The sequence below is a fragment of the Saimiri boliviensis genome, chromosome 17 (genome assembly GCF_048565385.1).
Source record: "Saimiri boliviensis isolate mSaiBol1 chromosome 17, mSaiBol1.pri, whole genome shotgun sequence".
NCBI classification, from domain to species: domain Eukaryota; kingdom Metazoa; phylum Chordata; class Mammalia; order Primates; family Cebidae; genus Saimiri; species Saimiri boliviensis.
In genome coordinates this window covers 16855520-16877927 of record NC_133465.1, presented here as the reverse complement: position 1 = coordinate 16877927, position 22408 = coordinate 16855520, and the positions used below count along the sequence as shown (strand labels likewise).

At 59.1% G+C, this 22408-nt stretch overlaps 2 protein-coding genes across 5 annotated transcripts in view; one reads left to right on the top strand and one right to left on the bottom strand.

The window, feature by feature from the left end:
* Positions 1-3319, top strand: part of FLII (FLII actin remodeling protein) — a 14745-nt gene extending 11426 nt beyond the window's left edge. For both annotated transcript variants that reach the window (XM_039475780.2, XM_039475779.2), the window contains exons 19-30: positions 169-273; positions 354-545; positions 835-1023; positions 1111-1250; positions 1333-1570; positions 1693-1847; positions 1933-1993; positions 2103-2231; positions 2322-2428; positions 2514-2619; positions 2749-2814; positions 2896-3319. In XM_039475780.2, the coding sequence (XP_039331714.1) occupies positions 169-273; positions 354-545; positions 835-1023; positions 1111-1250; positions 1333-1570; positions 1693-1847; positions 1933-1993; positions 2103-2231; positions 2322-2428; positions 2514-2619; positions 2749-2814; positions 2896-3030 (1623 nt within the window). In that variant the 3' untranslated portion in view covers positions 3031-3319. The remainder of the gene's footprint in view (positions 1-168; positions 274-353; positions 546-834; positions 1024-1110; positions 1251-1332; positions 1571-1692; positions 1848-1932; positions 1994-2102; positions 2232-2321; positions 2429-2513; positions 2620-2748; positions 2815-2895) is intronic.
* Positions 3280-22408, bottom strand: LLGL1 (LLGL scribble cell polarity complex component 1). Of its 3 annotated transcripts, none has more exons than XM_039475781.2 (23): positions 22237-22408; positions 18042-18139; positions 15806-15887; positions 15580-15710; positions 14423-14581; positions 14184-14346; positions 13955-14090; positions 13653-13707; positions 13363-13517; positions 13040-13263; positions 12815-12882; positions 11598-11751; positions 11419-11523; positions 10535-10827; positions 9925-10072; positions 9542-9695; positions 6811-7106; positions 6044-6308; positions 5766-5880; positions 5492-5598; positions 5146-5266; positions 4952-5031; positions 3280-3900 (listed from the first exon to the last, which is right to left on the bottom strand). In XM_039475781.2, exons 1-22 carry the CDS (start codon positions 22315-22317, stop codon positions 4953-4955), a joined length of 3189 nt encoding a protein of 1062 aa, XP_039331715.1. In that variant the 5' UTR covers positions 22318-22408; the 3' UTR covers positions 3280-3900; position 4952. The 3 variants fall into 3 exon arrangements, with proteins under 3 accessions (XP_039331715.1, XP_039331717.1, XP_039331716.1); XM_039475783.2 differs by having other exon boundaries at positions 6811-7040; XM_039475782.2 differs by having other exon boundaries at positions 13955-14087.

Below are 22408 nucleotides of genomic sequence, written 5' to 3'. Positions count from 1 at the left end.
AAGCCCTTCTGAAAGGATATCCCTAAAAAGACCTTGATGGATGGGGAGAGAGAAACAGGAGCAGGCAGTGAGCCATGCTGCAGAGCAGGGCTGGTTCCAGAGCAGGGGGCTATGGGTGAGGTTCCTGTCTCCAGAACACCTCCCTGCCATGCCCATCCTTCGTGCCAGGTGGGCTTGGGCTTGGGCTACCTGGAGCTGCCACAGATCAACTATAAGCTCTCCGTGGAACATAAGCAGCGTCCCAAGGTGGAGCTGATGCCACGAATGCGGCTGGTAAGAGACGCAGGAGGAGGGCGCGGGCCTGGATCACTCCCCATTGGCTGGGCTTTGACCTCCAGGCCCCTGGTCTGCAGCTGCAGAGTCTGCTGGACACGCGCTGCGTGTACATCCTGGACTGTTGGTCCGACGTGTTCATCTGGCTCGGCCGTAAGTCCCCGCGCCTGGTGCGCGCTGCCGCCCTCAAGCTGGGTCAGGAGCTGTGCGGGATGCTGCACCGGCCACGCCATGCCACAGTCAGCCGCAGCCTCGAGGGCACCGAGGCTCAGGTGCGCTTGCCGCTCCGGAGGCCCCTCCCCAGGATCCTTCGCACCCTGACGTGCTCTGATCCCTGTGGTTCAACTACCTCTCTACAGAGCTGGGCCCAAACCCACCTCTTCTTTGCTGACCCTGCCCAGGCCCCTCCCCTTCTGCAAGCTGCCCCTCTTACTACCTCTGTGTCCGAGGCTCCACCTCCCAAGCCCCGCCCTAGATCTCCCTGGGGTCCCGCCTCTCAAGCCTCAGGCTACTTCTCCAACCCGAACCTTGATCGTAGTAAGTTGATGACCTCCCTGTCAGGTGTTCAAGGCCAAGTTCAAGAACTGGGACGACGTGTTGATGGTGGACTATACGCGCAACGCAGAGGCTGTGCTGCAGAGCCCGGGTCTCTCCGGGAAGGTGAAACGCGACGCCGAGAAGAAAGACCAGATGAAGGCTGACCTCACTGCGCTCTTCTTGCCGCGGCAGCCGCCCATGTCGCTGGCGGAGGTGGGGCGGGCCTGGGGGCGGTCGGGGACGGGTCCAATGCACAGAGCTTGCTCAGACCTGCCGTGGGCGGGGCTCTGCCACCCGCAGGCAGAGCAGCTGATGGAGGAGTGGAATGAAGACCTGGACGGCATGGAGGGTTTCGTGCTGGAGGGCAAGAAGTTCGCACGGCTGCCGGAGGAGGAGTTCGGCCACTTCTACACACAGGACTGCTACGTCTTCCTCTGCAGGTGCCACCTCAACACACTCTTCCCCGAGGCCCTCCCCAGGTGCTGAGGGCTCGACCTTGCTCACAACCCTCCAATCCGGCAGGTACTGGGTACCCGTGGAGTACGAGGAGGAAGAAAAGAAGGAAGGCAAGGGGGAAGAGAAGGCCGAGGGCAAAGAAGGCGAGGAGGCAACAGGCGAGGCAGAGGAGAAGCAGCCAGAGGAGGACTTCCAGTGCATCGTGTACTTCTGGCAGGGCCGCGAAGCCTCCAACATGGGTTGGCTCACCTTTACCTTCAGCCTGCAGAAGAAGTTCGAGAGCCTCTTCCCTGGCAAGCTGGAGGTGTGCCCGGCAGCTCGAGGCCAGGCGGAGGGGTGTGGTGGGGCCCAGACCCAGTGGAGGTTTGGGTACCGAGGGGCAGGTGAGGGTGCAGGGAGCTGCCCCTAACACTTCCGTATCCCCAGGTGGTACGCATGACGCAGCAGCAGGAGAACCCCAAGTTCCTGTCCCATTTCAAGAGGAAGTTCATTATCCACCGGGGCAAGAGGAAGGCAGCTCACGGCGCCGTGCAGCCCAGCCTCTACCAGATCCGCACCAATGGCAGCGCCCTCTGCACCCGGTGCCTGGCTGGGGGAGGACACAGTGGTGAACAGGGGTCAGGGAGCCAGGCCTGACTCCTTGCTGACGCCCCATCCCTTCCACAGGTGCATCCAGATCAACACCGATTCCAGCCTCCTCAACTCCGAGTTCTGCTTCATCCTCAAGGTGGGGTTGTGGGTCTGAGGCAGGACTCCATGGACCAAAGGGTGGGGCATTTGGTGGCTCAGCCAGCCTGGAACACGGCCCCCAACGCCCACCCCTGCACACTCCCCAGGTTCCCTTTGAGAGTGAGGACAACCAGGGCATCGTGTATGCCTGGGTCGGCCGGGCATCAGACCCTGACGAAGCCAAATTGGCAGAAGACATTCTGAACACCATGTTTGATGCCTCCTACAGCAAGCAGGTCAGGAGGTGGGCAGGCAGGTGGGCACACACGGTGGGGGGGTGGGGTAAGGCAGGCAGGGGCCCTGGGCTGGACCAGCCTTTCCCACAGGTGATCAATGAAGGCGAGGAGCCCGAGAACTTCTTCTGGGTGGGCATTGGGGCCCAAAAGCCCTATGACGACGACGCCGAGTACATGAAGCACACACGGCTCTTCCGGTGAGGCCAGGGCCCTGACCCCTCCCCCTCAGTCTTGCCACTGCTGCTTACGACCTCTGGCCTCACCTTGACCCTTGACTCCCAGGTGCTCCAATGAGAAGGGCTACTTCGCAGTGACTGAGAAATGTTCTGACTTTTGCCAAGATGACCTGGCAGATGACGACATCATGTTACTAGACAACGGCCAAGAGGTGAGGTGCTGCCACCGGCCCCGCCCATCCGAGGAGATGCCCATAGGCTTGTAAATGGGAATTCTCGGGCCAGCAGCAGGGGGGTGTTCCCAGGCACCCATGCGACCATCTCCTTTGCTGCCCCCACAGGTCTACATGTGGGTGGGGACCCAGACTAGCCAGGTGGAGATCAAGCTGAGCCTGAAGGCCTGCCAGGTGAGCTGGGTGGCGGGAGGGCTAAGGCGGGGCCTGTGGGCAGAGCAGGGTCATCGCTCACGGCTGGCTCTCCCTTGCCAGGTGTATATCCAGCATATGCGGTCCAAGGAACATGAGCGGCCTCGCCGCCTGCGCCTGGTCCGCAAGGGCAATGAGCAGCACGCCTTTACCCGGTGCTTCCATGCCTGGAGCGCCTTCCGCAAGGCCCTGGCCTAGGACAGACTGGCACAGCCCCAGGCTGGGTGAGGAAGAGGAAGGGGCCCTGTCCACTTTCTGCTAGCAGAGAATGTACTCAGGTGACAACGCCTGCCCCAGCCACACCCAGTGCCACAGTCCCCAGCAGCCTCAAGCAGCACCAATGGGGGTGTGCCCTCAGGGGTCTGGGAAATCCGACTCCCTCCGGTGTGAGCACACGTGTGACGTCCCCTCACTCCCCTGCCAGGGATAAAGCAGATGCAGCTGCCCTTTAAGAGATATTAAATGCTTTTATTTTCAATATTAAAAATCAGTATTTTTAATATTAAAATGGCACTAATTTTAACAAAATGACAGAAAAAAACCCCAAGGTATAATCTACAGGGAAACTCATCTTGGCCCCCCACCCCCCTACACACACATATGACTGGGGTGCCCAGCAGAGCTCCCAGTCACATCCACGCGCGCGCACACACACACACACACAAACACACACTCATGACAGGCTGGGGACTGGCCCAGGAGCAAGTACCAAAATAGTTTTAGAAACAACTGTCCAGCCCAGGTGCTAGAAAAATACTCTTTGCAAAGTGAGGGGGAAGGATGGTGTGTGGAGTGGGAGGTGGGATGAGGTGCTAGGCCCCACCCAGGGCAGCCAGATGCCTGCAGGAGGACTCAGTTCTGGCCCCAGAGGCTCTGGGCCAAGTCCCAGGCCCACACCCTAGGGCTGGTGCTGCTCCAGGGTCCTGGGTCACGAGGGACAGGACAGCAGTCCAGTGGAGCCTACAGGTTAGCAGGTGTGGGTCTATGTTAAGGGGCCAGGAAGTTGCCAGGGATGCAGCACTCCAACTCCGAGCAGGGCAGGTGGAGGTCGGGATAGTTCTGGCTTTCCTGGGAGAGGGAGAGAAGAGGTATCAGCAGAAGGTGAGGGAGGGCCAAAGAGGACAGGTGGACTGCCACAGTACCCGGGCCACACAGGTGCCACCACTCAGTCTCCTCTGCAGGGCAGGCATGGCTCTTCAGTGACTGCCTGAGATGGGCTTGCTGAGTCTCTAGGTGGGTGCCAGGCCACATGTGCCCCACTGAGGGCAGGGAGGGTTACTAAAGAGCTGGAAGGTGTCCATGTGCTGTGCAGGGTGGGGCCATGGCATACAGTCAGGTGGCTGGGAGCACGAGGCAGCAAATATGTTATGGTTCTCAGATCCAGGTGAGTATCCACACTGAGACTCAGGTGGGGTATCAGCCACTTGCTGGGCCCAACTGGCAGGACCTGACCTTGTACACCTCAGTGATCTCATCTATGAAATGGGCTGGCCAAACCAGCTCCCAGGCCCCAAACTGCTACCTCTAAGTGGTTTAATCTGGTCTTGTCCTAGCCACCACCTGTCACATGCAAGGGCTGAGGGGCTGGCCTTACTTTTTTTTTTTTTTTTTTTTTGAGACGGAGTTTCGCTCGTTACCCAGGCTGGAGTGCAATGGTGTGATCTCGGCTCACCGCAACCTCCGCCTCCTGGGTTCAGGCAATTCTCCTGCCTCAGCCTCCTGAGTAGCTGGACAGGCACGCACCACCATGCCCAGCTAATTTTTTGTATTTTTTTAGTAGAGACGGGGTTTCACTATGTTGACCAGGATGGTCTCGATCTCTTGACCTTGTGATCCACCCGCCTCTGCCTCCCAAAGTGCTGGGATTACAGGTGTGAGCCACCGCGCCTGGCCTGACCTTACTTTTCTAATACCCAACCATGATATATTTGTGTCTATGTGAGCCCCAAAAGTCCCCAGTTGAGACACACTTTGGAAGGGAGCCAGGCTTCAGAGAGTGCCACCATCACAGGGGCCTGCTAGGGTCCAAGTGGGAGACCAGGGCCAAGTGGGGCTCAGACAGGGGCTGGAGGGGTGGATGCTGCCAATGGTGAGGACCAGGGCCCCACCCCTGCAGCACCTCATTTGATCAGGATGGCACAGCCACGGGCCTCATCTTCTGCCAGGTTCCTCAGGTTCTTCTCAGACTCCTCGGAGGAGCTGCGAGATTGGGGTTATATTCAGAGGTGGGGGCGGGGGAGCCCCTGGCAGCCCTGGGGAGGGAGGCCGAGGGGACAGGGTAACCCTTCCTGTGGCCCTGCCCACCAGCCTCACCCCAGGAAATCTTTCACATCTTCCACTGTGACGTCCCCTATTGTGTCCAGCGTGGTGTCAGCACTGGTGGCAGAGTCGATGGACATGGGCGAGAGTGCGGCCTCAGGTGGCTCTGGGGTGTCTGCAGGGAGCAAGTGATCAGCCCCTACCAGAACCCTTAGCACCCTCTGCACCTAGAGGCTGGGGACACAGGCCCAAAGGCAGCCAATGGTGAGAGGTGACACCCATGGGCACACAACTACCCCTCTCCTATAGATCCTGCCCGATCCCTGAGCTATGTGAATCCTGACTCCCTCCCTCAGGGCAGGGAGGCCAGGGCCGGGACCCATTTCATGCCCCTCCTCACCAGATCCCTTGCTGTGGGCTAGGTCAGGGCTTCCATCAAGGCTCTGTGGGGCCAGCAGGATGCTTGGGGTCCCGTTAGCCTGGCTCAGCTTGGGTGACTCGTGGAGTCTGTAAGTGCAGAGATAGGCATGTGGGGACCATAGGTGCCTTGAGGTTGGCATATTAGATCTCTGCCCTCCCAGTCCCAAGCCCAGGGAAGGCAGATCTTGGGGGTGGGATGAGACCTGGCCCTGGTCACAGCTCCCCCAGACTAGGGGCTGCCTCCATCCACACACCTGGCCTGGGTGGCATCACGGGGCCAGTTAATGTCCAGAGAGCAGAGCGGTTCTGTGATGTTCCGGGCACTTAGGGAGAAGCGTTCAAATTCTGATGGGGATATCAGGTAAAAGCCTGGGTGGACAAAAGAATGAGGACTGCAGTTAGGAGGTGCCACCAACCACAGCTCCTCTGTGGGCAGGGCCTGTGCCCACCCGGAGTGCCCTTCCCAAGCAGCACTGGCCCTGCTCAGCTTGCTCGCCTAAGGAAGGCCTCCTTGGCCTCAGCCCCACCTCACCCTGGCCGTGGCGTGTGAAGATGCACGAGGCGATGCCGCTGATGTCCTCCTTCCGAATGCAGGAGTAGTGCACCTGGGGCCGCAGGCCAGGCACCGAGAAGACGTGGACATCGCCCAGGTTGGTTAGGCAGGCCAGGCAGGTCTCAGCATAGTCCTCACAGGCCACACTGGCAAATGTGGCCAATGCCACCTTGCGCACACGACAGCCCTCATGGGCCGTCAACTTGAACTTGGTCTTGGCGCTCACCTTGGGCAGTGTGAAGACCTGACAGCAGGTGGCCGGTGAGCACAGAGCCTGGCCCTGTCCTCATCCCCAGGGCCTCTCACCCTCATGGCTGTTGACCCACCAGCCCCCACGCCACATGGCCTCCCCTGCCTGTACACCTGGCTGGCCCTGCTGGCCCTGCCCCACTAAACTCCAGACTTGATGCTGTACTCCAGAAACCTCCCAGGCCCGCTTTCAATCTGTGACAAAATCAATCACAGAATGTTAGAGTTATTTCTAGGCAGCGCCCCTGGGGACTGGGCTCAGGGGTCTTGGCAGAGTACAGGAGCCTTGCAGGGGACAGTGAGATAGGACAGTCTTAGGGGAACTCAGCAGGCTGAGGGGGCATCAGGGTTCTTGGGGAGTTTTCTGCTGGCTAGGTGTTTAGCTGGGGTGCAAGGGTCTTAGGGTCCCAACAGTGGGGGATACAGGCAGGCAGGGGCTCTAGAGGATCCAATGGTGAGGCCTGGAAGGGAGTCCCCCACAGCCCACAGTGGCTCACCTTGAACTGCTCCTCAGACGCGATGAGCACAGCATGACCACCCTGCATGTCAGGTGCCTGCGCCAGGTCCCGTGAGGCCTCGTAGGGCTCAGGCAGCGGGCGGCCACGCCCGTCCAACACGGCGATGGCCACCACAGGCGCCCGGTGCATCAGCTGCACTTCCTTGCCCAGCACGGCCTCCACGGCTTGCTCAGGCCGCTTCTCACCACCCACTGCTGCTGCCGGCACCTCTAGCGCATAGGCGAACACAGAGCCCGAGTTGGTGCCAGCCCACATGGTAGGCCCATGGTGGGCCCCTGCAGAAAACGAGCTCGTGAAGAGGGTGCTCCCTGCAGGCCAGGCATCTCCCCTGCAGTCTCCCCACAGACTGCAGGCACTTCCCGGCCTCTCTTGTACCCCTCCTTCCTAACTGTGACACCCTGGGACTCCGGGCTGGTTCCCTCCTGTCCCATGCCTCCCTGGTGACCTCCAGCCTTGAGGCCTGAGACCCCAGCTCTATGCTGCTGACTGCAGTCAGAGTCCAGGATGCAGCCCTCCTGCAGAGGCCCCAACAGCTGGAACACATCTGCACAGGATGCCAATGGGCGCCCAAACCAGACCCTGAGCCCTCCAGCTTCGTCCCACTGCACCTTTAACCCCCATATCAGTGAATGCAGCTCCATCCTAGCATCACTCACCCCCAAGCACTACAAGCCCAACTCCTCTCTCCAGCCTCACATCCCCTTGCTAGTCCTGCCAACAGACTGGAACCAGGCCCCCATGCACCCTACATGTGCGTTTTGTCTCAGCCCCTGCTTCACCCTGCCTTCAGTGTCTTCCCCACGTGGCAGCCAGGAAAAGCCACCAAGCCTGGGGACAACTAGGACGCTCATCCACCGACCCTGCTCTGCCTGTGTGAACTGAACCTCTGGGGGATGAGCTTTAGTGGAGAATCAGAGCTAAGCCCCGCAGAAGCCAGGGCAGACTCGAAAGCTCACCCACCTGCACCCTGATGACCTGATGGATCCTGGGGCAGTATCTGCACAACTCAAAACATGCGCAACAGGAGCCCCAGGTGGCCACGAACATGAACTTCCTTGGGATAGTGGAACAAGTTAAAAACCCCAGGCTGTCCTCTTCCAGGTCTTTGTGGTCAGAAACAACAAAAGCCAAAGAACCCCCCACCTCCAGCTCCATCCACCACATCCAGACAGTGGGAAAATCTACTACACAAAGACCCTCGACAAATAAATGACGTCAGAAAGCAGAGCTCGACCAAGCAGATGACACTCAGGAATTCACGTTGGTTCTACAGGGCATGATGTGAACAGTGGCTGTCAGTGACATCTGTCAGGCCCATGCTGAAGTACTCGTGTCTGGGTTTTCATTTAAAATACCCCGGCAAGGCCGGGCGCGGTGGCTCAAGCCTGTAATCCCAGCACTTTGGGAGGCCGAGGCGGGTGGATCACGAGGTCAAGAGATCAAGACCATCCTGGTCAACAAGGTGAAACCCCGTCTCTACTAAAAATACAAAAAATTAGCTGGGCATGGTTGTGCGTGCCTGTAATCCCAGCTACTCAGGAGGCTGAGGCAGAAGAATTGCCTGAACCCAGGAGGCGGAGGTTGCAGTGAGCCGAGATCGTGCCATTGCACTCCAGCCTGGGTAACAAGAGCAAAACTCCGTCTCAAAAAAAAAAAAAAAAAATACCCCGGCAAGATAAACAGTAAAGAGTATGGGGGAGGGGGAAAGTCTCTGCAGGGGCACACAACCGGTGGCAGGCAGGCAAGGTAGGTGGGACAACTTTGCACCTCTCTATTTTTGTGTATGTTTGAAAGTCTCCCATTGTACAAAGTGAATGAGTCAACACATCCAGGACCTAGTCAAGAGTTCCCAAGCCACCAAGAGTCCAAGCCACATCCTTAGCCTCTGGCCAGTACCAGTACCTCCCTAAGCCACACTCCTTGACCCCCACCTGCTCCACTCCAGCCAAGTGGCTGGGAAGCACCCACACATATGCCCGCCTCAGGGCCTGGGCAAGGGCCGGTGCCCCTCACTGTCATCCTCCAGGCCTCAACCTCCCTTCTCCTGGCTCAGATCTGAGAGGCTCACCCAGCTCACTCAACAATCCCTTACCATCCATCTCCCCCAGGGTGTCTGTGGGTGATCAGGCAACAAGTGGAACAAGTTAAAAGCCCCAGTCTGTCCTCTTCTGGGTCTTTGTGGTCAGAAAAAAACCAAAAAGCCAAAGAACCTCCCACCTCCAGCTCCATCTGCCACATCCAGACAGTGGGAAAATCCACTGCACTCCCCTGGGGGCACTGGACGGTAAGGGGTTTTTTTCTGAGATGGTCTTGCTCTGTCATCCAAATTGGAGCACAGTGGAGAGATCTCAGCTCACTGCAACCTCCACCTCCCAGTTCAAGTGATTCTCCTGCCTCAACCTTCCAAGTAGCTGGGATTACAGGCGCCCACCACCACACCTGGCTAATTTTTTTTATTTTTAGTAGAGATGGGGTTTCAACATGTTGGCCTGGTGCGTCTCAAACTCCTGACATCAGGTGATTCACCCACCTCGACCTCCCGAAGTGCTGGGATTGCAGGTGTGAGCCACTGCGCCTGGCCATATTCAGTAAAACTTTCAAACCTCTTGCAAGGTGCAGTCCCACCACCTCCCCTGCCACCACCCATCTCCCAGGTGGCCAACTGAGGCCAACCTCCCCAACCCTTGCCCTGTCCCTGCCCCTGCCTTACCATCTCGAAGGAATGTGTCAGCAAAGTATAGGCAACGCACGACACCTGACAGGGAGTCATCGGCAGAGCGGGGCTCAATGCGGCGCTGCACAGGCGTCATCTCCACATCGTGCGGGCAGGCCTGCTCGGCCAGCTGTGCATTGGCCTCCTGCAACTGCAGGGCAGGGGCTCCTGAACACCGTCTCCCTAGCACTCCAGCAACCTCCCTACATTCTGTTACCATTCCCCCACCACCCTGCCCAGCTCATCCATCCCTCTGGAGGGCCCAGGGACTGCAGAGGGAGGAGCACTGTGAGATAAGCAGGCCCCAGGGGTCCCAGGCCAGGGCCAGGGCCAAGGCACAAGACGCACGCACAGCTCCCATGCAGCCTACCCCAGCTCACCTTGCTGCTGGCATTAGCAGCCCGCTTCTTGCCCGAGACACGGCTCTTGCGAATGCGCCGGAAAGACTGGCGCAGTGACTTCTTCAGAGACTTCACCCGGGAGAGCGGCCCCTCCATGGCCAGGGAGTCGTTGGGGTGAAGAGTGCACCTGGGGACAGACAGGATCCAGTCGTGCTACACAGCAGTCTCCTGGAGCGGCCACCACACTCCTGCTGGCCTGATGAGGCACCTAGGTCAGGGAGTCACAGCCCCTCTGGCATGGTCCAGTGGACCCAGCTGCTGGTGGCACTGAGAATGTCCTTCTTAGAGCTGCCAGGTTATTTCTTTTCTTTTTTAAATTTTTTTCTTTTTTTTTTTTTTAAGACGGGGTTTCACCATGTTGGTCAGGCTGGTCTTAAATTCCCAACCTCAGGTGATCCGCCCATCTTGGCCTCCAAAGTGCTTGGATTACAGGCATGAGCCACCACGCCTGGCCGCTGCCAGGTTATTTCTTACAGGGCAATGGAGATTAGTGGGACCTTTGCCAAACCAAACACTAAAGGCAGAAACAGAAGCCCCGACCCCATCTTGCTGGGGGCTCCAGCTGCCCAGCTGCCCCTACCCCACACACCTGGCCAGCACAGGGCTCTTGCGCTGGTAATCAAAGAGGCCAAAGCCATGACTGGTGCCAAAGGCCACGAGGCTCCACTCGGTGTGGAGTGTGACAGCGGTGACAGCAGCTGGCGGCAGGCACTGCACCAGGACACGGGGCTGGAAGCCAGCAGGCCAGGGCAGCAGCCCCGTGCGTGGGCTTAGCCGTTCATGGCCCTTCCACGTGAAGCCCTCACGGTCCTGGAGGAGGTCCACGATGGCCACGCTGACCGCCTGCTCCGCCGGCACATCACTGAGCTCCAGTACCAGCACCTGAGTCCACAGCCAGGCAGGGGGAATGTCAGCACAGGGGAGGGGCTGCCCTGGGCCCCACTCGGCCTGTAGCCTCTGAAGCAGCCCCAGGTACCAGCCAGGTGGTTCTAGGACTGTCTTCAGTTCATCAGCCAAATATGCACTCACTGAATGCCTACTGTATACCAAGGCCCTCGCTGAGCACCAAGGAACACAGTGGTGACCAAGACACGCTAGTCCCTGCCCTCCAAGGGCGAAGTACCCATTCTTACCCTGAGCCTCTGTCTCCCAGTTAGCAATAAGGACACAGTGAGCACCTCCTGTATGCCATGAGAGCACCTGAGCAAGAACGGGCACGAGTTCCCGCCCCCTCCTCAACACTCTGTGTTTCCTGCCCCCCCACCAGAACCTGATTCAAGGTCCCCAGCAACGGGCCACTTCCCATCTGTCCTCACCCCAGCCAGCCCCACCAGCCCCACCAGGAGCCCTATTCCCACCTTGGCTTTTGCCTGTGCCAGTCCGTCTCCCCCTCCACCAGACCCTCCAGTTAAGACCCATCTCCTCCAGAAAGCCCTCCCTGACATCTCCAACCCAGGGCACACCCAGCCCTACCTGGCCTGCAGTGCCAGCCACCACCATCTGGGCTGTGTACTTGCAGAGAGCAACCTTCTGCACACCAAGCCGGGGATCATCACTGTAAGGATCGAAGCAGCCCACCTGGAGGGAGGGGAAGGAACGATGAGTCCAGGCAGAGTGGGGATCAGCTCCTCAGGACCAGGGGAGGGGCCCACCTTGCGGAAGGGTGGCCAGTCGTCCTCGGCAGCCTGGGCCAGGCTGTCAGCGTGCTCACAGTCTGTCTGGAAGAGGCCGGCTGTGCTCAGCTTATACAGTGGCCGCAGCGCCACACCCGAGGCATCCCAGAACCTCACAGTGCCGTCCTCATGGCTGCAGGGAGGGCAGATGTCAGGGCCACCCCTGGGTTCCTGGGAGGCCCATACAACCCCTGCATTCACTTATTCGATGACAACTAAGCACCTACCGCATGTACCAAACACTGACTAGAATCCTATTGTTATGACAAACAATAGGCACCTACTGTATACAGCACAGGTATACTGTGCACCTGCTATATGCCAGGCCACATGAAACACATACACCTGGGTCCTTTAAACCAAACGGGGTAGAAATGACCACCCTGATTAAAAAGAAGTGGCAGAGGGGGACATGCAGAGAGCAGAGGACTACAGGGATTCTGTCCGCACTGGAGCACTGATCAAAGGTGATCAAGAGCAAAGCAGTCACAGAACAGAGTGTGGGGCATCCCAGGGAGAGGAACTGCCTGGGGCCCAAGACAGCCACGTAGGCGGAAGAGCAGGAAGACTGCAGAGGCTGGGAGGAAGCAGGGAGGGGCAGAGGAAGGAGTAGACAAATCTAGGGCACAGCCTTAGGACACAGCTGCAGAGCCCAAGCAGGGCCCCAGGCAGTGGTGAGAGCCCAGAGCCAGGGCATAAAAGGTGTGTGACTGGCTGAGACTCACTCCAGCAACCCTGAAAGCCACAGCAAGCTCTTCAGCAGGGAAGGGCACACCAGAGCCAGAGGCCTGAGGGTCCCAGCACAGGTGGGAGTAGGGGCAGGGCAGGAAGTTGAGGCCTGAGTCACCGGGCACGTCAGTGCCCGCCAGGCCCAGGTTGGGCTCTCTGGCACCTTCCCTGGGCACCTCAGCGTGGGCCAGCCCAGATTTTCCAGTCCCAGGGCAGGCAGGCTGGGTGGGTGGAGCCCTCAGGTTTGGTAGAGCTTAGTTCCAGGCCAAAAGGCAGAGCAGGGCGGCCAGCACCTTGAACCAAGGTCCAGGGAGGTTTCATCCCAAGCCACCCTAGGCAATGAGGAACTACCTGGTCCCACCAGGGGCCAGGCCTGAGTCTCCTGGCACCTCTGCACCCACGAGGCCCAGGATGGGCTCTCCCTCAACAGCAAGGGGCCCCTCACCCACCTAAGCATGCACACCTACCCAGTCAGCAGCAGCCCTCGCTGCAACGGCTCCTGGGCCAGGTTCCGGCCCCCAGTGATGGGCCAGCTCTGGGAGGGGGTGGCAGAGATGTGCACACAAGGTTAGGACAAACATCTTCTCCCTCTCATCCCAAGTATGGCATGTTCTGACCTCCAGGCCTAGAACTGGAACACTCCCCCTTCCTCAAGACTCCACCCTGCAAGACTCCCTGACCCCCGAACACACCAAGGCACTGGAGACAGGCTGGGGGCTCTGCTGCTCGCCAGCGCTCACTATGCGGGCCCACAGCTTGGCAGGGACATTGGCCACATGGGCTGAGCAGGTGATTGCAGATGAGTGCAGTGGGGCCAGGTATGGGGCAGGCACGGCTGGCCAGCCAGGAGTCTGCAGGTCCAACACCACCAGCTCCTCTTCCAGCAGCACAGCCAGGGCCTGGGGGTCATCAAATTCTGTGGGATGGAGAGGCCATGGGGTGAGTGCAGCCACAGGTGGCAAGGGTGCTAGGTGGGGCTGGGAAAGGGTAGGGTAGGGCAGGGCAGGGCACCCACCATCCTCGGGCCGCATGCTGTGCACAGTGAAGAAGTCGATGATGCGGGAGGTGAAGTCCAGCGTCACCAATGTCTCAGCTCGAAGCACACTCACACAGTGGCGGTCACCATAGCTGGCACGGGGCATGCCACCACTGAAGATGATAAAGTGGCCCCTATGTGTGGAGGGAGGTGTGAGAGCCATAAGCCACCTGGGTCTGGAGCACATACTGCATGTCCGAGGCGGAGCCCACCCTTCCAGCCCCCTAGCCAGACCCAACTCACATTGGACACCCGCTCCCTTGACCTACCCAGATTCACAGTTCCGCCACAGAATCTTGTTGATGGCCTTGCAGGGAAAGGGGCCTGGAGGGTGGGACAGCATCAGACCAGACTCGCTGGTGGTTCTTAGCACTTCTGCCATTCCTGCCCTGCCCTCCACTGCTCTCTACCTTGCAGCTGCCTCCTGCCTCCCTGGAAAGTCGTGGCGGAGGGGAAGGCACACTGCCCCCAGACCAGGCCCTCGGGGGAGTCACTCCTCAGCCAGTTTGGCTTGGCTCAATGGTGCCCCCTCTTGTCACCACCCTCTGGCTGAGGCCTCCCCAGCACTCACCGTAAGGTGTGGTGGCCACTGTGGGCTGCAGCGTTAGGGAGCTGCCGGTATCCACAGACCAGACAGCATAGCTGCCATCGCTGTGCGAGCTGACAACAGTGCTGCTGTCACGCCCCCAGCATAGGCTCTCCAGCTGCTGTGGGCAAGCAAGGGCAAACAGGCAGGCATGAGCTATGGTGGGCGTGCACAAGGGTCCCAGGCTGAGAGGACACAGGCCTCACCCACAAACCTGGTTCCCCAGGAAGACGTGGTCCGCACACTGTGAGACCTGGTTCCAGATGACCAGCAGGCCCCGGCTGTAGCCAATGAGAATCTTCGTGGGGTCCCGCAGGTGTCCCTGGAGCGACTCCACAGGGCCCAGCGCCTTTCCACAGCGGTAGTCATCTGGCACGCTGTGAAGAAAGGCAGGTGAGCCAGTAGAACCTCCCGGGCACAGAGTGTGTGCTAGGAAGCCCACCGGCCTCTTACCTGCATAGAACCTCGCCTGGGGTGAGCGTCTGCCCCTCAAGCAGGGTCAGGGTGGTAACATCCAAGAAGAAGACACTGCTGCCCTCAGTGCCCAGGGCTGCTATGTCACCGGCAGCCACCAGCAGGACCACTGTGACTCGGGTAAGGCTGGGCGGTACACTGCAGGGAACAAGGAGAAGGGAGTGAGGGTGCGAGCCCATCCACCTGCTAAGGTGGGGTGTGAAGGGCTGGGCCACTGCTGATAACTCATCGCTGGCTCCACAGCATACACTAGGGCCTACTTACAGAGCCACCCCAGGAAGACATGCATCATAATCAGGCCGCTCAATTATTCATCAGGATGTCAGCAGGGAGACAGATAAAAATAGGCTCCCTAGGTCTTGCAGACCGAGCTCCCAGCTCCTCCCACCCACCAGGAGAGCACAGCAGGAACCAGGGCATTGCCCAAGCCAGGACCAGGAGCTCCTCCCCGAGCCCCACCTAGGAAACCCACTGCCAACCCTCAGATAACTCCTCAGTTCACAGGAGGGCCTCAAATACCCGCCTCTGCAAAAGCTGGGAGGCACCAGGAATCCATCCCTGGGTTAGGACTTCCTTGTTCCAGCTATTTCGGGCAGGGCTGGGGAGAGAGATGCCCCCTACTCTCACCCAGCTGGGGCATGCTGCCAGCACCTCACCAAACACAGCCCATGGGACCCTCCTTGCCCTCAAGCCTGTCCTCTCATCTATGCACAGAAAGGCCTGTCTCCCACCCACAACTGAGGGGCCAGGGGACACTTGCTGTTACTAACTGGCTTAGGCCCTGCTCCAAACCCCTAGACACCCCCATCAATGCAGTAAGTGTAGTGCCAGGCCTCAGGTCCTAGGAGTTTGGCATATAATGCATGTACCTCCTGCTGCTCACAACGTTAATTACCTGCTCACCTTGACTCAGCCCAAACTTCCCATTTAACCTGAAAAGTTCGCAGAGCACACCTCAGTAAAGCAGGGTCCAACAGCTGCAGCCCAGGTCCCAGGCCTGGCTCAAGGCACCGCTCCCTGAACCCAGCCCCCGCTAGCAGCTGCCCGTCCCCATGCTGCCTTTACACAGCAGGCTCTCAGAGCCTCCCCTGGATCCTCCCCACCCGGTGGTTGGCCCCAGCCAAGTTTTCCAGTACCTGGCACCATCAAAGCCAAGCCGGCTGGGCAGCTGGAAGCTCAGTGCCTCTTCCAGGTGGGCACAGCCATTATGGTGGACAATCTCCCACAGATGCAGACTGCTATCATCAAGCAGGGTCAGGAGGCGGCCCTGGTATATGAGCAGAGATGAAAACTGGGCTGGCCTTGAGGGGTAAGTGGATATGGGGGCCACAGGGAGTTGGCCAGTGGGATGCAGAGGCTCACCTGGCCGGGCAAGAAGTGCATCTGTGTGACGGTGGCTGCATCCCGGTGCAGGCCTGTGAACTCCACACCAGGTGCACCATAGCTGAGGGTGGCAGGTCAAGGTGGAAATAGGCATGGACCAGGAAATCACAACAAGAGACACCCAAGGCTCCTCCTTCACCCAGACTATTCCAGTGGGCCCCGCCATGGGGTGACCATCCAGGAGTCATCCCTGAAGGATGGAGGTCCCCTCCCTAAAGCTCTCACTCTGCACCTCCACAGTATCCCCCAACTCAGTGTGCAGGCTCCACTCACTCCTGCAAGTCGGGTGTTGCTATAGGACCTTCACTTTCTGTAAACTGAGTCAGTGACTCTCACTTTGGAGGGCTGTTGCAGATCAAGTGAGAATAAACACACCCAGCAGCCTTGGCCTCAACCTGGTGAGAGGCTGGGGCTCCGCTTCACTTCAGCCTCGGGTGTGTCTATGGGCTCTGGGAGCTGTGCCTCGCCAGATGTGACCAGGCAGGCCAGAGATGCAAGGCCAGGCCTGGACAAGAAAGCCAGAGGGAAGGAGAGTTCAGCCTGCCTTTTCCCATAGCTTCAGGCCAAACTTCAGCTGTGGGTAAGAAAACCCACCTCCCTCCGAGGCAGGCAGCCAACAACCGCCACCATGAGGGAGGAGAGACCCCAGCCTGCCCACTCAACAGATGAGCACAGACTTGGAGGGGTTGGGTGATGTGCTTGAAGTGCCCAGTGTCAGTGCCTGAGTCCCAGCAATTCCAGGGCTGATAGCGGACTGCAGGGCGGGTCTGAGGGCCCCCAGGACAGAGGATGCAGGGGAATCAGCAACGTTGCCCCAGTGACAACACAGGAGCCGTTGCCTAGAGCTTGAGCTGGGATTTCCTACAGGAGCCTGGCAAGGAACTCTGAAGAAGGGACAAAAGAGGGGACAGGAGCAGCTGGGCGGGAACCAGGGTCGTCAAGGAGATGGAGCTGGCCTGGCAGGGGGAGGGACAACTTCTAGTGACCAGGGCTGGCCCTCTCCAGCCTCAGTTTCTCAACCTGAGGGGCTCCAGGCAGTGGTGGTCAGGGGAAGCAAGGAAGGGAAGAGGACCCCGGGCTCCAGCCTCCTTTCTGAGGCTCAGTCTCCTCATCTTTATGAGCCTGAGGAACAAGCAAGTGCACAGGAGACCCCAATGCAGGAGGAACATCTGAAGGCTGCAGGGACACGTGTGGATGCAGCGTAGCACCGGCAGAGGTGGAAGCAGCAGGCACACAGCAGGGCATGTGGGCCCAGAGCACTGCCCCACTCACCCTACGGGTGCTGCTGGGGCCATGGGAGAGGAGAGGACATCTCAGCCCATCTGCACTCCCTAGAGTAGGCAAGGAGTCCCGCCCCTTCCTGTCCAGTGCCCCAGCCTGGGGTGAGAAGACCCCCCTCCCACACCCTCCCCTTTCCCAGCATTGACACATTTTCTGGGAAGTGATGTCCGAAACCAGGGTATTGAAACCCAGAGGGCCACACAGGAGGGGTGGGGGTCGGCACCCCTCACTAAGTCGCCATCAGCCAGACCCTGCACCTTGGCTTCCCCAAGAGCAGTTAGGGTGGGACTCTCCAGGGCCAGCAAGGAGGCACTGAGCTGCCGGTCTGCCCCCCACCCCCACCCGGCGTCTGCAGGGAAAATGCCTGCTTTGTGCAGCTCACACAGCCCATTGTGCAGCAGCCAGGATCCAGGTGGGGGCCGTGCTGCGCTCACCATGCCGAGCCTGGCACTGCCCCCAGCCCCCTTGGCTGCACACATGTGTCTTCACATTCATACACGTATGTGCACCAGCTCACCAGGGCCCCCAGCCCACCTGCCACCCTCCATGGGTATCACAGCCCAGCCCCCCGGCCTGGCCTCCCCAGTCACAGTTGCTGGGATGATGGCAGGGTCGCCTAGGTAACTGGCTGGCTGACATGTAGCAAGCGACAGCTGTGGCTACTGAAAACTAAGCCCCCATCACCCATCTCTCAGCAAAAGGACCCCTGAGACGCCTCATCTCTGCACAGTCGTCCCAGGTACAGAAGCCATGCCAGCCTCCACCAAGATCCCAGCACTTACTGTAGTGTCCACAGAAGCCCCCGCTACTGCCCATCAGAGCACCTCTGTCCTCCTCTTGAGCTGGACACTGCCAAGACTGGGACCCCAGAACACAGGGAACTACAGGCAGGTGGTCCTGAACAGATCCTGAACATCTATCCTGCAAAGGATACATCTTGACAGCGCCAGACCTGGTGCCAATGGCCATGATGCGAAGTTCGGGGTCGAAAGCCAGGGCGCTGGGCTGGTTGGGGAAGCCATGCTCCACAGTCTGTGAGGAGGGGAGGGCTGCTGGGGGTAAGCACTCCCAGGTACTTGTGCCTTGGCCCACCCTGAGGCCCACCCCAAGGCAGCCTCCAGGGTCTGCAGCTGACATACTGGGGATAAGAGCCAGGTCTACTCACTCTGTGCCTTAGCGTCCTCAACTGTGAAATGGGTTATCATGCCTCCAGTTGGTGGGGAGGTGGCTAAGCCCCTGGACTCCACCATGACTCTACTCTGTGCATGGCCCACAGAGGCCCTCCCCTTGCCAAGCCCCTGTGTCCCTCAATGCACACGGGCTCATGTGGACTCCACTGCATGTAGGCTCTAGCAACCAACAGGTGAAGGCTCACAGAGGTGCAAGCACCGACAAGGCCCCACCTGCCCCATGAAGGGCTCTACACTCCATTCTTCAAGGCACAGACTAAAGCATGGGGAGGAGTCCCATATGTTGTCCATGACGAGCCCCAAACACAGGCCTGAGTGGAGGTCACAGGTCAAGGGAGAACACCCAGGATCAGCCAGGCAGAGGCTTTTGACTCCTCCCAGACAGAGGGAGACAGGCCCAGAAAGAGGTAGCTTTCTGCCTGGACCCTGAAGGCATCATCTCACCTCCCCACCTGGCAACAGCTGGGCAACATGATTCCCATGCCCATCAGTGGCGGAGACGGTGTTAAGGGGGTTTGTGTACCTAGAGTGTCCATGGGCAGGTCCAGAACCACTCCCCTGCCCCTTTCACAGCGCAGCCCCTTCTCTATCAGTTTCCTGTCTTTAGCCGGCTGTGCCCTCCCTAGGAAGCCTGCACAGCTGAGCTCCAGCCCCATCCTGAACACCAGTACAGGACACCCCACGTTGGCCACTGGTAACTCCTTTTTCATTTCTTTTCTTTCCTTCTTCTTTTTTTTTTTTTTTTTTTTTTTTTTTACTTCTACCACTGATAACTCCTGACCCACTGACTTGGGCAGATGCACATTTTAAGAAACCCCAGTTCCCAGCCTGTAACCCCAACCTCTCTCCCTGCCTGCCTCTGCCCATCCAGGTGGGGACTGAGACCTCTGGGCAGCTGGTTTGGTCATGGCCTAGCTGTTTGGCCTTGGGCAATTCACAGTACTCTCCAAGCCTCAGTCTCCCATCTGGGCCCTGAGGACAGTAAGCCCACCTAAGGACAGAGTTGGCCATTTGGCTGGGGCTTCTCTCTCCCACCGATAATGCCATGCCCTTGCTGCACCTGACATTGTCTAGCCAGTCCCTCACTATAACCAGGGTCCAGAGACAGGACACCGCATCACAAACCCCCATAGCTTTTTCACTTTCCAGCATCTGCTTCCCTCATATCCCACATCCAGCCCATTTCTGAGCCCCATGAACTCAGTTTCAAAACACAGAAGTCACCCCCCACCCTGCTCCAGGCCCCACCATCACCTGCCTGGATTGGTGCTCACCACAGTCTTTTCCCCCACAGAGGCCAGAGAGATCCTATGGAAACCACAGCCAGATTGTCGTCCCTCCCCTGCTCAGGATCCTCCTGGGGATCCCAGCTAAGGGAGGCTTGTGCCTCTGGGCCTTTGCACCTACTGCCCCTCTGCCTGGAACGAACTTCCCCCAGCACTTCCTGTGGCTCTTGGGAGTCACCTCCTCAGAGAGGCCTCCCTAAGCTGCCCTGGCCACACCTCCCACCTCCTTGCCCTGCTTTATTTGATTCACCACACTGGCTACCATCCCAACTACTGCCTATTTTACTTGTTTTGTTTTGGCTTTTCACTGTCTCCTGAACAAGTATATCAGCCCCCTGAGTTAAGAGAATTTGTCCTTTTTGGTAACTACTGTTGTCCTCAGCACCTTGGAGACCTCACACATAGTGGGGCTCAGTATTAGTTAACAGAGAAGGCAGATTCCACAGGCAACATGTGGGCTGGGCTGGGATTTGAACCCAAGACTTGGAGTCCAAAGCCCCTGCTCACTCCTGATCTGTATTCTACCCCGCAAACTCAGGAACCAGGGGCCTATTCCCTAGCAATCACCTATTGCCCCCTTTGGTGACTAAGTCCCTTCCCCAAGACCACCCCACCTCCTGCCACTGCTACCCACACTTCTCAGTGGAGGGCCCTTACTTTCTGCCACCCCAACCTCTGCTTTGGACAAAACCAACTTTCTGCTAGCCAGAGTGGGCTGAGCTTCGCCCCCAGCTGTCTCCAGTCCCAACTGCACACCCCAATTCACTGGCTGAAGATAGGGCATTTAGGCCAGGCACGGTAGCTCATGCCTGTAATCCTAGCACTCTGGGAAGCCAACATGGATGGATCTCTTGAGCCCAGGAGTTCAAGACCAGTCTGGGAAACATGGCTCTACAAAAATTACAAAAACTAGCCAGGCATGGTGACACAAGCCTATAGTCCCAGCTACGTGGAAGGCTGACGTGGATCACCTGAGCCAGGGAGGTTGAGGCTGCAGTGGGCCATGATTGTGCCACTGTAAACCACCCGGGGCAAGAGACCCTGTCTAAGAAAAAAAGTGACATTTAACCCTGTGCCTGTTCCCGCCTTCCCCTGAAGGGCCATTCTCCTTTCACCTCACCCTCATAGCCTCCCTGGCACAGAAAACAGGCGCCATCTGGGGACCGTGGAGCACCAGCTTCCCCTCTGAGCCCCTCTCAGGTTCCCAGCAGGTTCTCAGCCACCATGTGAGGTCCTGGCAGCTCTCACCAGCAACCACTGCAGACCTCAGCAGGGAAACCCTGAGCCCTCCCACAGCCTCTGCTACTCCAGGTCCAGCCATCCCAGAGCCTCCTCCAAGACAAGGGGCAGCCCAGCGCGCCTGGCACGACACTGGCCCAGGATCACAGCAGCCCCTTGGAAAAAATCCCTGCCCTCCAAGGTTAAAATCCAAGCCCCCCAACACAGGAACTCAAGAAAGATACTGGCTGAGCTCACTCTGTGACTCTGGGCAAGTCGTCACCCCTCTCGGAACCTCAATTTTCTTACCTGTATTTTGAAGATAACTCTAATTTCGAAGAGCAGTGAGAGGCTCTGGGGTAAGACGGAGGACAAAACCAACGCCCCCAGAGCAGTGAGCCAGGAGCAGGCTGAGGCCCTGCTCTAACATCAGTGCAGAGGGAGGCGGGGGCTGGGTCGGCCTCTTTCTCTGGCCCCTTGTGTCCCACTAGGGAAAAGGAAAGAAAAGCCTCCACCTCGCTCCACCTTGGTGCACAGCAGCAGGACAGCTGGCCCATGTGGCACAGGGAGCCAGGGCCCACAGTATGGAGAAAAGTAGCCTCATTTCACTGCTAGGCAAACTGAGGCCCCACGATTTGAAGTGCAGTGTGGTATACAGCCAGCCATGTCCCCTGAACTGGGGGCCCCGAGCAGAGCAGGGCAGCGCAGAGCTGGGCAAGGCAGAGCCTGGAGCAGTGGGGGAAGCAAGGAGAGGCTCCTTGAAGGGATTTCCTAGCCGCACCCCCCACAGCTGCCTTGTCCCCACTAACCCTCTTGCCCTCCAGGGTGCCAAAGCACAAAACAAACCGGGGCCCAGGGCTGTCCCAAGGGCCGAGCAGGAACGCAAAGAAAAAGGATAAAGGAATCATAGAGTGAGCGACAGAGTAAGAGGCCGAAAGACTCCAGAGAGACAGAGAGACACGCAGAGAGACAGGCAAATAAAACTCAGAGACGAAGAGGCAGAAAGAGACGTGAGAGGCAAGGAGATAAAGGGAGACAGGCAGAGATACGCAGGGTCAGAGACAGACACCCCCACACATACAGGCACAACTGGGGCGAGGGAGCCGGTCAGCAACGGAGAGAGAGGGACAGAGACCCAGAGACAGGCAAAGAATCTCAGAGACAGAGAGACCCAGACATAGAGACGGGCAGAGCCAGGGCCAGGGGGGCCCGCAGAGACTAAGGGAGCAGACACAGAAAGTCGGCCGGAGACCCAGACTCACCCAGAGTCGGAACGAGAGCGAGGCCCGCGGAGGGGGCGCGCGGCCCGACCCCCGCCCCGCGCCGCGATGCGCGCCAGCTCCCGCCCCCCGGGCCCGACGTGGCTTCGACCCCGGGGTCCCAGCCCGGGCCCCCGGCCCGTCCCCTCCCGCCCCAGCCCGGGCGGCTGCCGCACCTTGTTGAAGGCGAAGAGCTCCTGCTTGAGCTTCTCGCGCTGCGGGTCGGCGCCCTGCCGCCGGAACCGAAACTTCATCATCTTGCGCCCGGCTGCCGGCGCCGCGCCTGCTGCCGCTGCCGCCGCCGCCCGCAGGATGCGCCGCGCGGCCCCGCCGGTCCTGAGGCGCGGG